Source organism: Neoarius graeffei, chromosome 12 (genome assembly GCF_027579695.1).
Source record: "Neoarius graeffei isolate fNeoGra1 chromosome 12, fNeoGra1.pri, whole genome shotgun sequence".
Taxonomy (NCBI): domain Eukaryota; kingdom Metazoa; phylum Chordata; class Actinopteri; order Siluriformes; family Ariidae; genus Neoarius; species Neoarius graeffei.
In genome coordinates this window covers 76,797,925-76,814,032 of record NC_083580.1, presented here as the reverse complement: position 1 = coordinate 76,814,032, position 16,108 = coordinate 76,797,925, and the positions used below count along the sequence as shown (strand labels likewise).

The 16,108-nt window shown below is 40.7% G+C and overlaps 1 protein-coding gene across 2 annotated transcripts in view; it reads right to left on the bottom strand.

Moving 5' to 3' along the window:
* The window catches only part of mntb (MAX network transcriptional repressor b), a 42,224-nt gene that overhangs the window by 6,537 nt on the left and 19,579 nt on the right, over positions 1-16,108 (bottom strand). For both annotated transcript variants that reach the window (XM_060936438.1, XM_060936439.1), the window contains one exon: positions 2,387-2,579. In XM_060936438.1, coding sequence (XP_060792421.1) covers positions 2,387-2,579 — 193 coding nt within the window. The remainder of the gene's footprint in view (positions 1-2,386; positions 2,580-16,108) is intronic.

The following is a 16,108-nucleotide window of genomic DNA, read 5'->3' as shown; positions in this document are numbered from 1 at the left end:
TGATTCTCGGAGAGGACATTTTTTTTTTTTGACAATTCAGAATCCACTACTTCCATAGTGCTTTTAAATATAAGGCTGTAAGCTTTGTGTTAGTCGTCTCTAATATTTATGTCCCAATATCTTGACCACATTTTAGGATGAAAATAATCATTTTAGATATGTTATTTTATATTGAAAAATTAGCTGTCTCGGAGAGGACTTTTTTTGACACAATTACATACTAATTTGATCAAAAACTTACCGGCATTCAACATTAAAACTTAACTATGTTTCCAATGATATGGAACCAAATATGTGTTTTATGGTATAAAGAATGATTTAAGTGCATCCCTTTTGGAGCTACCTGTGGTCAAAAAAGCACTTTTTCTAAATGACACGAGTAATTTTGCTAAATATGACCTATATTGCCATACATTCACCAAAAATAACGTTATCACCAATTTTTTTTTTGCATGGTAAATAGAGCGATCACAGGGCTACAATAAACAACCAAGTTTATTTATGGCGTATTCACACCTGCGTTGTTTGGTCCGGACCAAACGAACCAAATTTCCCTTGGTCCGGACCTTTTGGGTTGGTCTGAATACAAACCACCGAACTCTGGTCCGGACCAAACAAGCGGACCGAGACCGAGCTGCAAGGTCGGACTCGGTCCGGACCAAAGGAACCCTGGTGCGGATCTTTTGGAGGTGTGAAAGCAGACCGGACCTAATCCGACAGTTTTGCTTTTTTGTACCTCGGGAGCTTCCGTCGTTTGTCGAGCATTATGGGAAACAGAGTCTTGACACTCCACCGCAAAGTGCAAACACTGTTTCGGTTGTCAAGGGAACCTTACAACAGTCGTTCAGTCATTCAGGCCAGTGGTAGGCTAGACTACAGAGTACAAAAAATGAGTAGGGGGCAAACGTGGGCCGAGGAAGAAACACGTACCCTTGTGGATATATGGGCAGATGTCCACATATCTGAGCTTTTGGAGAGAACACACAAAAATGCCGACGTGTTTGCTGTATTCAGTGAGAAAATGAAGGAGAAGGGGTTCACGCGCTCCCCAGAACAATGTCGGCTAAAAGTGAAGAAACTCCGTCAGACCTACATTAAAATCAGGGACGTTCTTTCAAAAAGTGGCGGTACTAGCGACGCAAAAAAGAAATTCATCTATTGCGTGAAGAGCCAGAACTGTCACAACATGATGTGTGCTCATCAGCGCTATCCTCCGTAGCCGCCTTGCCCTTTGTCGTCGTCGTTGATAAATTACTTGTACAACAGCATAGTAATTGCACAATTGTGAAAACAGTAAAAACTGGAAAAAACATTTAGCTTTGATGACATTAAAAAGAATAACAGCACGGAAAGCCTCCATGACTACTTTTGAACTTAACGCTTTGTGCGCGTGTCGTCTTTGACCAATAGCTGAACGACCTCAGGGCGCGTGGCTTTGTTGACAGATTTTGGTCCGCTTACTAAAATGTACAGTGTGAAAGCGAACCGCACCAAAATGAAAAAATAAAAAAAACATTTGGTTCAGACCAAAGCAAGTGAACTATCGAACTATCCTGGTCTGAATACACCCTTATGGCCCTTTTCCACTACCCTTTTTCAGCTCACTTCAGCTCGCTTCAGCCCGACACGGCTCGCGTTTCGACTACCAAAAACCAGCACGACTCAGCTCGTTTCAGCCCTGCTTAGCCCCTAAAACTCGCACGGTTTTGGAGTGGGGCTGAAGCGAGCCAAGCCGTGCCGAGTGAGGTTGGGGGCGTGAGCAGACACTCCCCTGTGCACTGATTGGTGAGGAGGAGTGTCCTCACATGCCCACACACGCCCCGCGAGCGCGCTGGGATCTGTCAACACCGCAAACCCGGAAGGAGAATAATTACGAATTACGAGAATTTCTGAAGCCTTATGCGTCTCGCCTCATCTATACGCTCTTGCCAGTATCTGTTGGCGTTGTCGGTGACAACAAGCCACAGCACCAAGACCAGCAACACTAACGACTTCATGTCCTCCATGTTTATTGTTTACTATTCGGGTCGTGAGACTACCGCTTAAAAGATCACTGATGTCACTGTTTTCACTGCTTAACGACACGTGACGTCCACCCACTTTCGCTAACTCCACCCAATGTGTCCACCCACTTCCAGCCAGCACGGTTCAGCGCGGTTGTAGTCGAAATGCAACTCCAACAGCCCCACTCAGCTCGACTCAGCACGGCACGGCTCAGCCCGACTCAGCCGCGTTTGTAGTGGAAAAGCGGCATTAGTCAAGCCTTTTGATATTGAAGACAATAAGTGTTAAATGTGATTTTTAGCTTGCGTACCCTGATTGTAAAACAACCCATAAATAAAACATGCCATTATTACGCTCGACTGAATGAGTAATGACGCAATACCTGATGCTGTTGATGTGGACGCCTGGTCGTCTTCAGGCTGGACCGTCTGCCGGAGGATGCGGTCAATCTCCATGATGTCCATGCACTGGCTCAGATCGTTCTTCAGCTCGGCCAGCCTCTGCTGAGTGGCAATCTTCTCCCTCGCCAGCTTCTCCATCTCATGCTCGTAATCCTTCTCTTTACGCTTTAGCGTCTGCACGCAAAACAATCAAAAACTTTTTGTAAAAACGTGGAACATGGGAAACAGGACGTATCCCATGTATTCCTGATTTAATGCAATGCAAAAGGCAGAAAATATTTGTAAAGCCTACATATATTTAATTATTCAGCGAAATCAAGCCGTACATGAGCCGACAGCGCTATAAGCTATGTACAATGAGATTGAGTGGAATAACGGTTTTATTCTATCCACCTTGACTGGATTTTGAGAAACAGAGCAAAGTCGATAAATAATAACTTTATACAAAGCATTTGACAAAATCATTTCCTCTTAAGCGGACTTCTTAAAAACCCATCAACGGCTGCACGAATTGACTTGTGTTTTTTTTGTTTGTTTTTTATTGTAGAAAGTGCCGTCTCGCTGTCGTGCCGAGGTATAGAATAGCTTTAGACATTTATTTAATTCTTCCTCAGACATTTCAGTTCTGTAATTTTCATATCTTCTCTGAGCTTTTGAACCGGTCTAAAAAAATTTCAACAAATTTTAATGCTTAAAGATGAAGAATGTAAACAAGCCGGTGAAATGACAGGAACAATTTGTAAAAAACGCGATAATAATAATACTTGGGGGAAAAAAAAATACATTCTTACCATCAAATACTTTTATTCCATATTTTGTTGCTTTTTTGTTGTATTTTTGGAGTTTTGTTTTCGAGTAGAGTTTTTATTTCATCCTCGGTTGGTTCAGCAACACGCCCCGCCATTTTGTTTTTCTCTACTCACTCACGGTATACGAGCCGATATCCTAGTAGTAGAGTAGCCAATCAGAGCGTGCGATTGCACATATCCAGTGACTGTGGATAGAATAAAGCAAGATATAATGTGTAATGTGGAAAAGTTACTGATAAACAAAATGCATTTAGATTCATTTGAATAGATTATTTATTGAATATTTTCCACACTGTATGTAAAAAAGCTGGAGCTTTTTTTTTTTTTTAAAATTACATGAAAAAGTAAACAGATAATGGCAATAAAACAATTCTCTCTTCCACCCCCTTTATTTAAGGATTGCAGTGGCTTTGCAGTTACGGCTGGACACGAGGACTCGGCCGCCCACTATTACAGTTTTTAAACCAAGACTCAGATTGTATTTTAAAGGCCGTGTAAATCACATTTCCTCTGTACTTCCAAACCTAAACACTTATCAGCAACAAATTGTTGTTTTGTTCTAAACTCTAGGCATATAAATAGATTTATGATGAAGAAATCTCTACACTAAAGCTCTTTTTGTCATATTGTACATAGGCTTTATATTGTTATTAATGTGCTTCCTTTGTTTATTCGCTTTTTCCTCTTCCTTCCCCAACGAAGCCCCACCTCCTCCCAACATCCTCAGCGGACTGCCCGTGACCCACGGAGATTAAACTTCAGCACTCTGTTTCAGCCAACCGGCTCTCGCGAACGAAACCTGCCTGACAGCTTGAGTAAGAGATTTCCGTAGCACCATCTCAGCTGAGCGTAAGGTGTGCGTCAGCTTTGTGGTAGTGGGTGTGTCTTCTTCTCAAGGTCATAATCTCTCTCTTATGTTTCTTTAAAACCAAAGGTGTGCTAATCGCAAAGAAAAACAATGACGTGTGTGTTTGTTGCTGTACAAACTCAGTTTACTTAAGGCTTCTCCAACACTGTTTGATCATGATGGTATTTTTAGACTTTGGCCTACCTTTTTTTTTTTTTTTTATGATGATGACGACTACAAAGCACTTCTGTAAGTCAACTGCAAAAAAGTTGGCACCCTGTGTAAAACAGAAAAAGAAAAATTCCCCCTGGCAGAAAAGACAGATCGGGGAATGGACACGGGACGTCAAAACTGCTGGTAATTGCTACTTTCACTTTCGTGCCAATTTCCCCCCCACACGATCTTCGACCTGTGAATTCATGAGTCTCTGTTTTGTGAGTAGAAAACAAGAAAGTGATTAACTTCTTGGTTGGTAAAAAATTAAATAAAATGGTGGAGCTGTTTATTATTAAATAACACCGGAGAAATTTTACCTTGCCTCCCCCCCTACCCCATTAGGATACCTGCCAACATCCAAACAGCCATCATCCGGGGAGGACAAAGGGTAAAAGGGTAACATGTGCTTCCTCAGAGACTCATGAAGCCAACTTTGGCATCTTTTCAATCTGCTGTGTCACAGGGCAGCGCAACACCCTCAGAGGAAAGCGCCATCCGCCCTCTTCTGCATACATGAGCTCACAGACACCCATGACTGGTTAATGTCACTGTGATTGACAGGTGAGGGAGAGTATGCCACCCCTCCCACCCAATTTTAGGTTCTAAACTCCTGGCCGTCAGGGAAAAAAATTCTTATTTTCCTCTCAGCTGCTAGGAATTTCCTGTTGATACCTCTGACAATGTAAAGAAAAAATGATGGCGGGAAACGGTGTGCAAATGGTACAAAGTGAAGGAATCCATAATAATAATAAAAAAAGAAAATACTTATTTTGCCCAAATTAACATTTAAATATGATCAAATGCGCATTACAGACATTAATAAATAGCTAAATTACAAAACATTGTCTACTTTCCAAAAAAAAAAAAAATTATATATATATATATATATATATATATATATATATATATATATATATAAAAAGCTACAACAGCGAAGGCCCGGTCGCCAAGAGTCTTCTTGGTTCTTGCATTAAAAGGTTTAAATCGATGCAAAAAAAAAACCCCAGTGAAATTTAGTTCCCTCTGAAATGTGGTCATTGTGATATATGTTTATTTCTGTAATATCTCACAAAATATCAGGCCATTCTGTGGCTGGGAAGTTATTTAATTTGAGGGGATTAAAGCAAATAATGTGCATGAAATCGCTCGCTTCGCACAGTCAAGCAGACAGAGGAAGTCCGTGTGCGCAGGTTTACCTTTGAGCGTGCACTGACAGTTCCAACATTCTGTCGCTAAATGAACAGCTGATCACACCGAGGTGCTCGCTGAGCGCCCATATTTATTAGTTTGGTCCTGCATTTCCTTTCCTTCGTATATAACATAACGTCTTTTCTTCTCGCTTTCTTTCAGTTACTGTAGTCGGTCTTTCACGTTTCATTTGCACACTCACGTCCTCCGTTTTTCTCTCCTGTTTCAAATTTGTATCCCACAATGCCTTGCGCGAACGGGGAAAGCCCACCACGTCATGCATGATGTAGTACCTTGAATTGGGTCATGGTGAAGCAGGAAAAAATAGCAGAGAATTTCAGGCCACGTGGCTCTAAATTCATTAATTGTTCCGTTTTAAAATTGGAAGCCTGTGATTAGAATTAAGTAGCTTTCGGTCCACTAAACAAAAATAATTGGGTGTCGGGGAAAATTATTTTTATGACCTACACTTGAAAAATCTGAAAGGCAGTACAGCTTTAAAGGAACAGTCTATATCTGAGCTCCGTATCAATGCGCTGCCAAAGCGCGCAGAAGGTGTTAGTACGCCTGTCATTATAGTGCGGACTTTCCATAGCATAGAAAATCGCTACGTTTCAATTTGTGTAACTGAACTTGTTTCATATCACTGGTCATATAAACCTATGTAAACAGGAAAAACGCGGAAGAGTTTGGTCGCATCTAACTACAGCCCCAAAAAATACCATTGGCCATACTGAGCCTAGCTACATTGCTAACAGGAGTGACAGCGCGTCTGACTGCGTCTGACTGACTGGGAGGTCGCGCAAAGCTCGGAGAGGTACGGAGCAGCTCGTCTCAATTCAGATAAGAGCATATTTCATTATGGAAGTACGGTGGACTGTTCCTTTAAGGGTATGTGCATGATTATAAAAACACAGATATTAAGGGAATATGAAAGTAGCTGCTGCAGTGCGAGAGCACAAGGAGCATGTGTGTGAATGCAGCTTGAGCCAGGATTAGTGTGATTGGACTGTCTGGTCAGTGAGTCTGACATAAGCCTTTCTGTGCACGCACGCACGCACGCACACACACACACACTTCAACTTAGCTACTGAAATCCAAAAGGGTGCATCGACCAAAAGATTGTTGATAAAAAGTGAAATGGAGGTTTAAGAAATGCAGGAATGATAAAACCAAATCCTGGGGAAGTAAACCCCCCCCCCCCCCCCCCCCCAAAAAAAAAAAAACCCACTCATTAATTAACATTAATATCACGGTAATATCTTTAGTGCTGTAGCCATTTTTCTGTACTGATACAAACCCCCCACTCTGACAACATTCTCAATCTTGTCCTTCACATCTGAGCACCAGCAAGTACAAAAGCAGCCACCTAATAAACAGCACATTTTAATTAGACTCAAACGGCTCATTAGACTCATCCAATAAACGACACGACTTTCAGACTGAAACGCATTGCCTGGATAATCTGATCCTACTGGCTGTTTCGTTTTAAAACCAGCCGCTTCGCTCACCCCGACTCTATTTTTAATCCGGTAGCGTCACGCTATCCCTGCTTTATGCTCCAAAAATGGGTGTTTGCTTTTTGCTGGAACAGTCTCCGGATTTGAGCTTCGTTAGAAACTTTTCGGGAAGCAAAATGTCAAGAGTAATGAGTCCAGGAATAGAAAGCTGATGAGCTTGGGATATCTTTTTTAAAAGTCTTGTGCAGAAATATAAAATGTCCTCAATGGTCTTGAGCCAGAGGAAATGCTGAAAGATCTTCTCTTCACCAACAATTTTTTTTTTTACTTTGAGTCAAAGCAGGGATGCAACAATATACTGTTTTTTTTTTTTCCTCTACAGTGAAATGTGCAGACTCCTGTATAGAGAATTTGGACCATAAAAATCTGCCCTTATGTTTACATCTTTAAAGATAATTCATTTAAATGCGTATGGTACTTTGTCAGAGTACAGCTGGCTCTGGTCACTGCTAGTTTGTTAAGAGCATCACAAACAGCGTTAACGGTAATATACCAGGGGTCCCGACCTCGCACACAGAGATCCGGATGCAAAAGTATTTAAATGGAACAAAATGGGGGGAAAACATATATATAGTACAGCACTGAAAAGAAAAAAAAATAAAATAAAATTTTATATATATATATATATATATATATATATATATATATATATATATATATATATACACACACACACAACCCCGATTCCAAAAAAGTTGGGACAAAGTACAAATTGTAAATAAAAACGGAATGCAATGATGTGGAAGTTTCAAAATTCCATATTTTATTCAGAATAGAACATAGATGAAATATCAAATGTTTAAACTGAGAAAATGTATCATTTAAAGAGAAAAATTAGGTGATTTTAAATTTCATGACAACACATCTCAAAAAAGTTGGGACAAGGCCATGTTTCCCACTGTGAGACATCCCCTTTTCTCTTTACAACAGTCTGTAAACGTCTGGGGACTGAGGAGACAAGTTGCTCAAGTTTAGGGATAGGAATGTTAACCCATTCTTGTCTAATGTAGGATTCTAGTTGCTCAACTGTCTTAGGTCTTTTTTGTCGTATCTTCCGTTTTATGATGCACCAAATGTTTTCTATGGGTGAAAGATCTGGACTGCAGGCTGGCCAGTTCAGTACCCGGACCCTTCTTCTACACAGCCATGATGCTGTAATTGATGCAGTATGTGGTTTGGCATTGTCATGTTGGAAAATGCAAGGTCTTCCCTGAAAGAGACGTCGTCTGGATGGGAGCATATGTTGCTCTAGAACCTGGATATACCTTTCAGCATTGATGGTGTCTTTCCAGATGTGTAAGCTGCCCATGCCACACGCACTAATGCAACCCCATACCATCAGAGATGCAGGCTTCTGAACTGAGCGCTGATAACAACTTGGGTCATCCTTCTCTTTAGTCCGAATGACACGGCGTCCCTGATTTCCATAAAGAACTTCAAATTTTGATTCGTCTGACCACAGAACAGTTTTCCACTTTGCCACAGTCCATTTTAAATGAGCCTTGGCCCAGAGAAGACGTCTGCGCTTCTGGATCATGTTTAGATACGGCTTCTTCTTTGAACTATAGAGTTTCAGCTGGCGACGGCGGATGGCACGGTGAATTGTGTTCACAGATAATGTTCTCTGGAAATATTCCTGAGCCCATTTTGTGATTTCCAATACAGAAGCATGCCTGTATGTGATGCAGTGCCGTCTAAGAGCCCGAAGATCACGGGCACCCAGTATGGTTTTCCGGCCTTGACCCTTACGCACAGAGATTCTTCCAGATTCTCTGAATCTTTTGATGATATTATGCACTGTAGATGATGATATGTTCAAACTCTTTGCAATTTTACACTGTCGAACTCCTTTCTGATATTGCTCCACTATTTGTCGGCGCAGAATTAGGGGGATTGGTGATCCTCTTCCCATCTTTACTTCTGAGAGCCGCTGCCACTCCAAGATGCTCTTTTTATACCCAGTCATGTTAATGACCTATTGCCAATTGACCTAATGAGTTGCAATTTGGTCCTCCGGCTGTTTCTTTTTTGTAGCTTTAACTTTTCCAGCCTCTTATTGCCCCTGTCCCAACTTTTTTGAGATGTGTTGCTGTCATGAAATTTCAAATGAGCCAATATTTGGCATGAAATTTCAAAATGTCTCACTTTTGACATTTGATATGTTGTCTATGTTCTATTGTGAATACAATATCAGTTTTTGAGATTTGTAAATTATTGCATTCCGTTTTTATTTACAATTTGTACTTTGTCCCAACTTTTTTGGAATCGGGGTTGTATATATAAAAACACCTGGCCATAGTTCAGCTACTAACGCAGCTAGTCAGTTTTCTAAACATGAACCAGTGCAACTTCAGTATCAGATCCTCTCCCATAGTTTCTCCCATGCAGTTGTATCAATTATTCACCTGAAAGCAGTTAATTGGATCAGAGACAAGCTTTAGGAGTCGAGACATTAAGGCCCTGTCCACACGGCAACGGATTCAGGTGAATCTGATAAAATTGTTTATCGTTTCCGCCTGGCGTCCACACGGCACCGGCGTTTTGGGTGCCCCAAAACGAAATCTTTTGAGAACGGGTTCCACAGTGAAAAAATCTGGCAACGGCACCGTTGCGAAGTCGTCTGGATGAGTAGAACAGATTTGTTTACGATGACGTCACAACCACATGACTGTCAGTGCTTCACGCCGGGTAGAAGTGTAACGAACTCGATGCGAGTTGTCAACAAATCCTATAACTTGGTTCATGAAAGGCGCTTACAAAATATTTTCACTGTGAATATTTATTGTGTAATGGTGCAAAGTGAGAGAGAGAGAGAGAGAGAGAGAGAGAGAGAGAGAGAGAGAGAGAGAGAGAGAGAGAATAGCCCTTAGGGCAGAGTCTTTAGTCCAAACACTGCGGAAGCAGTACCAAACCGCACACCGCGCGTGCGCTTTCCAAAAACAAAAACAATCCCGCCAGCAAAAATAGGGAAAAAAAAAAAAAAAGAGTGATCTCACCTCTTCAGATGTTGGTTTAAGTCCGACAATACATTCCTCAAAAAGGGCGTAGAAGAACAAAGTAATCCATCAACGTGTAGCATTCAATTTATTCCAGACCATTAAAGAATTCTGGAGGATATCAGAATGTTGGCGTACCGGCTTCCATCTACCCCCGTTCATTCCTCTTTCCGCATCTTTCGTTTTACGCTACTGATTAATAATCAAAACTTTATGTGGCTAATGCTACAGAAGAAGGGGTTTATGCGCATGCGTCTACTTCTTCTATTGTTCTGGTGTCTCCTATGGGACCGTCTTACAGCGCACGTAGAGGTGCGGCATGTGTATTGCATCGTTTTCAGCAAGTGTTGCCATATGAACCTGATATTTTACTGATCCGTTGCCCATGTGGACGCGATATTTAAAAAAAAAATAAATAAAAATCTCGTTGCCGTTGTCGTGTGGATGTAGCCTAAGTCAGCGAGGGAAGAATTTTCATAATGACGTGCCATGTACAAAAAAAAAAAAACCAAACAAACCCAAATGTCAATAACAAAAGCAGAATATTTGAAGACGACTTGACAGACAGGTATGCGATCAGTTTCCATTTCAGGTGTCTCATCTGTTCAGCATCTGTGGCTCGAGTCAAAAGTGGTTATGTGAAGCGCCAGTGAGAAGCAAAACAACCACTTTGAATTTATATATAGCCGTAAACTAGTCATTATGCATTAAAATGTAAATGCTGATGCCACAATTTTATGAAACTAGGTAGGTAATGATTCACACAACTCATGACTCGATTCTATTCACGATACTGAGCTCATGAAGTTTTTGGAAAAAAAAATTAAATTAAAATTTTATCAAAAACCAACCAACCAACCAACCAAAAAAAAAAAAAGCTTCAATGAGGCTGTAGCTCATACCAGCCAAGATGCCCATAAAATCGTAAATATGACAGGTGGCACCACCATGTTGACAACTTTTATGCACACCCACCTGGGGAACATTGTACGCAAGTTTGATCCAGATCTGATCAATCCTGTAGGAGGAGCGATTTTTGTAAATTGTGGATGGGCGACGACGGACAACACGTGATCGCACAAGCTCATCCAGCCTGGCCTGCGGCCGTACGAGCTTAAAAACCCTGCGACATTTATTTTCCTATTCATTATCAACATATTCATTTTGTTAAATTAAAAATAAACATTTATTTAATTTTCTTAATAACCAACAATAATTATTTCCCCACATTTGTAAAGACTGGAATAAAATATAACAGACTATTAACTAAAAATATTACTTTTCTTAAAAACGTAAACGGTTAATAAATACACCTTTTCTTATAAACTCTTATGAACACTTGTACTTCCTCAATTTGCTTCACTTTTCTTTATCTTTCAGCAGCCTGCAAAAAACAGAGCTCTGATTTATTGTTACACCTGTACAGAATCTCACAGCAGCTCTTTCCCGTTTTAGATCCATTTGTGTTTAAGCAGATCAGAGCTGTGTTACTTCTGCCTACAGTGAAGTCACGTGCATTCCTGTTGTTTTAACGTTATTCTGCCCTCTGCTGTCTGAACAATGCAATTACAGCTTGGAAAAACTAAGCGATTACGCAGCCTGATGATAATCGCGATTCATTTATCTGAATTGTCATAAATTTGTATTGCAATTTATCATCGCACGAAACACTGTTGCATGCCTATACGAAACAGGCCTTAACAAATTTTCATTTAAATACACCTGTAGTAAACTATCATCCCCGAACTAAAAGGGAGTGAAACATTTTACAACTATCTCAACACAATGACATCCTAATCACAGATATAAACATTTCTACAAATATTGCACCGTCTCAACCAGTGACTTCTGAACAGGAAGTGGGATGGGTCATGTGATCGTGATGGTGATAGCACCCTCATGCTCATGTACGTAAAGTAGCCGCCGTTGACTGATCTCAGGTCAGTTTTGACCTGCTCTGCCTTTTGTCTTCCAACTACTGAGCAGACAGCATCGCCAGGTCCCACAGGATATCACCACGGCAACAGCTGGAACCCGCCGCAGTCTCCCTGGCAACGGAAGAGAAAGAGAGCAACGTGGCGACAGAGAAGGAGGCGGAGCCGTAACGGCAGGACCGATTCGATTGGATGGTGCAACCTCTGCCATGTTCCGCTGTGACACCTCTCAGATGCCCACACCCCTGCACTCCTCCTCCTCCACCCTCCCACCTCTGTAATTACAGCCGCCCCTCGTGTTCTCTCCTTCACTACACAGACACAGGGTTTGCCCTCGTTTCCAACAGATTCACAACAAGCCTCTCTGATGCGACAAAGAATGTGAGCGAGCATGATACGGCACGATATGAATCATCTCGGAAAAATGCTTTCTAGATTGACGAGGTGATTCAAATCCGAGACGTGGTCTGACAACAGCAATAAAATAGTATGTTGCAATTTGCCAAAAAAAATAAAAAATAAAAAAATAAAACTTCTCTGCGACTTTCCAGATAGCCTGTGGCTTGTAGGAGAGATTTGAGTAATTAAAGGCTTTGTTGCTGTCAGTGAGTGGAATTGGGATCATGCAATCATGAGGCACCTCGGACGTGACCCTGCTATTCACATCTCCAAAAGATTAACTAAACAGAACTGCGTAGTAAGTAACATGATGCCTTGGCAAACACAAAATGACAGACGACTCAGCGCTTCTAGAGAAGTGAAACACTTCTGTAAGCCTTTCCTTTGTCTTTTCTCTTTCCAGGTTCGTCTCTCCATGTTCTCACTCCCCCTGAGGAGGCTGCAGCTTTGAGTCAACGCGCCAGTAAGCATGTGCTACACAAGAGCAGTGTGCAGCAAAACAGAGAGTCTGGCATTTCACTCGCAGAGAAACGGGCGGGGAGGGACTGAGGGGAGGAGTTAGTCTAGAGCTGCCGCTGACATCAGCGGGCTCGCGCTCGCCATGTGCTCAGGCCTCACGTGGCCTCACAGGAAGGAGGGGGGGTGAACGGGAGGCTCAGTGTTAGTACAGGAGGATTCGAAGTAATTGTGTCACCGCATGGCCTATTTCCCAGCGCTATAAACCTGCTGTTTTTCTTCTGTAAACTGCATAATAATGCTTGATTTTAACTACTATATTGGATTAGGTCTGTTAATCTTCATATGCATCTACAAATAACTTTAATAGCATTCTCAACAAGCACCGTCTGACACCATCCAACCCAGAACTTCAATATTAGGGTTATCAGAAACGCAAACATACACAAACAAACAAACAAACAAAAAGGGACACACGGACATAATGACTAAGTGATCTCCAGTGAGGATAGAAACAGGGCACCGTGGCATATGCCTGTGACACTTTCCTGCCAAAAGCACGTAAGCTGTGCGAGTGTGTGTGGGTGGAAAGGGAGAGAGAGAGAACACGAGAAACCGAGAGAGAGATACTGGCTTAATCACACTCCCAGCGTTCATTATGAAAAGCAAAAGAGAAAGGAGCACATTTAGAAAGAAAAAAAAAAAAAAAAAAAACACAAACAAAACTACACACACACACTATATATCAATTCCAGTCCTCAATGTTCATTTAACCATTTTTCTCATTGAACCCAGATCCTTTTGTTTGTTTTTGCTCGACAAAAAATTTGAACCCGGGCATTTCAGGTGCTTCAGGGAAGCACAAACACTCTGACCCTGAATTACCATCCCACCCATAGCGTTAAACATTAACGTTTACAACAACAAACTTCCTTAATCCGATCCTGTCCATTCCCGTAGACAATCAAACATCGCAAACATGTCCGCTGCACTCCGTACTGTAAAATACTACTAAAGACATCAAAACTTTGAGAGAGAGAGAAAAAACAAACAAACAAAACATTTGATGTTTTAGATTCTTCAGCGTATCCAGCATTTACCTTGATGACGCTTTGCACACTACTGGCATTATCTTAACCAGCTTCATGAGGTAGTCACCTGGAATGCTTTTTAATTAGCAGGTGTGTCTCGTCAAAAGTTAATTAGTGGACGAGTTTCTTGCTGGAGTTTGCATGTTCTCCCCGTGTCCGCGTGGGTTTCCTCCGGGTGCTCCGGTTTCCCCCACAGTCTAAAGACATGCAGGTTAGGTTAACTGGTGACTCTAAATTGAGCATAGGTGTGAATGTGAGTGTGAATGGTTGTCTGTGTCTATGTGTCAGCCCTGTGATGACCTGGCAACTTGTCCAGGGTGTACCCCGCCTTTCGCCCGTAGTCAGCTGGGATAGGCTCCAGCTTGCCTGCGACCCTGTAGAACAGGATAAAGCGGCTAGAGATAATGAGATGAGATGAGTTTCTTGCTTTCTTAACGTGTAAATAGCCCTATGGAGCACTTGCATGTGACGTCACATCCGATTCAGATCGTAAACAGACGCCACCTTGTCGGTCAAACGCCATATTTCCGCCTCTACTTCTACCTTTTCTTCTGGAAAACCCTACTATAGTTATCTGTTCATTAGAAAAATGAGCCGTGTAGTCCGTCGGTTGAAATTGATCCACTTTGTACACGAGTGCAGCAATATTCAGCTGTGTTTTTTACCGACAAGATGGCGGCTGTTTACATTCCGGTCACGTGACTGCAAGAGGTCTATTCAACATCACAACTGTAGTAATCCATACAGTATTACATCAAGAACCGAATAAGTAAAGAGAAACAAGATCCATCATTACTTTAAGACATGACGTGACAATGAATAAAAATAAAGAAATACCACTGAATTAGAAGGTGTGTAGAAACTTTTGACTGCACATATACACAAACACACATTTTCCTCATGGGATCCAGATTTGTCTCACCAAGTCTATATATTGGGGTGCATCAGTTGTCCTCACTTTCATAAAATCTGATGCATTTTTGTTTGGGTGTTCCTTTTCACCAATAAAGACATCCTGCAAAATTTTCTGACCATATTCAAAAGTCTAATGGTGGCACCATGAGGTTCATTTTTTGCCAAAAAACGCTTATTTTATGTTTTCACGTAAGGTTTGAATCACAATGTTGGACTCCATTTATTGATTTCTTGTGAGCCAGAGATCATGTTAAGAACCTTTGCAAGGGATTGAGAAGCATTAATGTGATTCATAATACATTTGTATTGTTTAAAAGTAGTTGAACAATGATTCAATGAACAGCTAAAACTCAAACTGTGCTTGATAATATATTTAGAATATGTAATAAAAATGTGGATCTAAGATATTTGGTATACTCTATAAGGTGCCATAATGTTTCATGAAAAGTGATCGAAATTGTCATAAAATAGCAGCTTTTTCCATAACTTTGAGCTCCTGGTGCCACCATTAAACTTCTGAATTTTGTCAAAATATTTCACCCAGTGTGTTTTCTTACCAAAAGGAACATAAAAACAAAACTGCATCATGATCGGAGGAACTTTTCATTTTTAGGGGGCAACTGATGCACCCTACTATACATACATATATATATACATACATATATATGTGATTCCACGCTTATGGGTACTGAAATGGGGACATGAACTTATTTTTAAAAATTCACCTAAAATCATTTCTTTTTTTACCATCAGGTCACAAAACATGTAATCTTTAATGAATGATATGTTAAAAGATAACTTTAATTTTCTGAGATGTAATAAAAACATATTTATATGCCAAAGTCAAGCCTATGAGTTCCAGAATGATGTCTGTTACATTACTTCTGTTACGATTGTCCATCTCGCGTCTGTTACAAATTAATTACAATCTAGCTCTATACCATGTTAATCTTATTGAAAGAATGTGTATGTTTATTCTACTACACATGTTTATTAATTATATTTGCTAAAACATCACCTTCCTATGTTTCAAAAAGTAATTCTACATTGTTAAAATTGAGAATATATATGTCCACAACACTTCTGTTACGTTCTGACTTTGGCATATAAATATGTTTTTATTACATCTCAGAAAATTAAAGTTATCTTTTAACAGATCATTCATTAAAGATTACATGTTTTGTGACCTGATGGTAAAAAAAAGAAATGGTTTTAGGTGAATTTTTAAAAATAAGTTCATGTCCCCATTTCAGTACTCATAAGCGTGGAATCACTCATATATATATATTTTTTTGTGCTCTGAGAGCACAATATCCCCCGCTGGCAACTGTG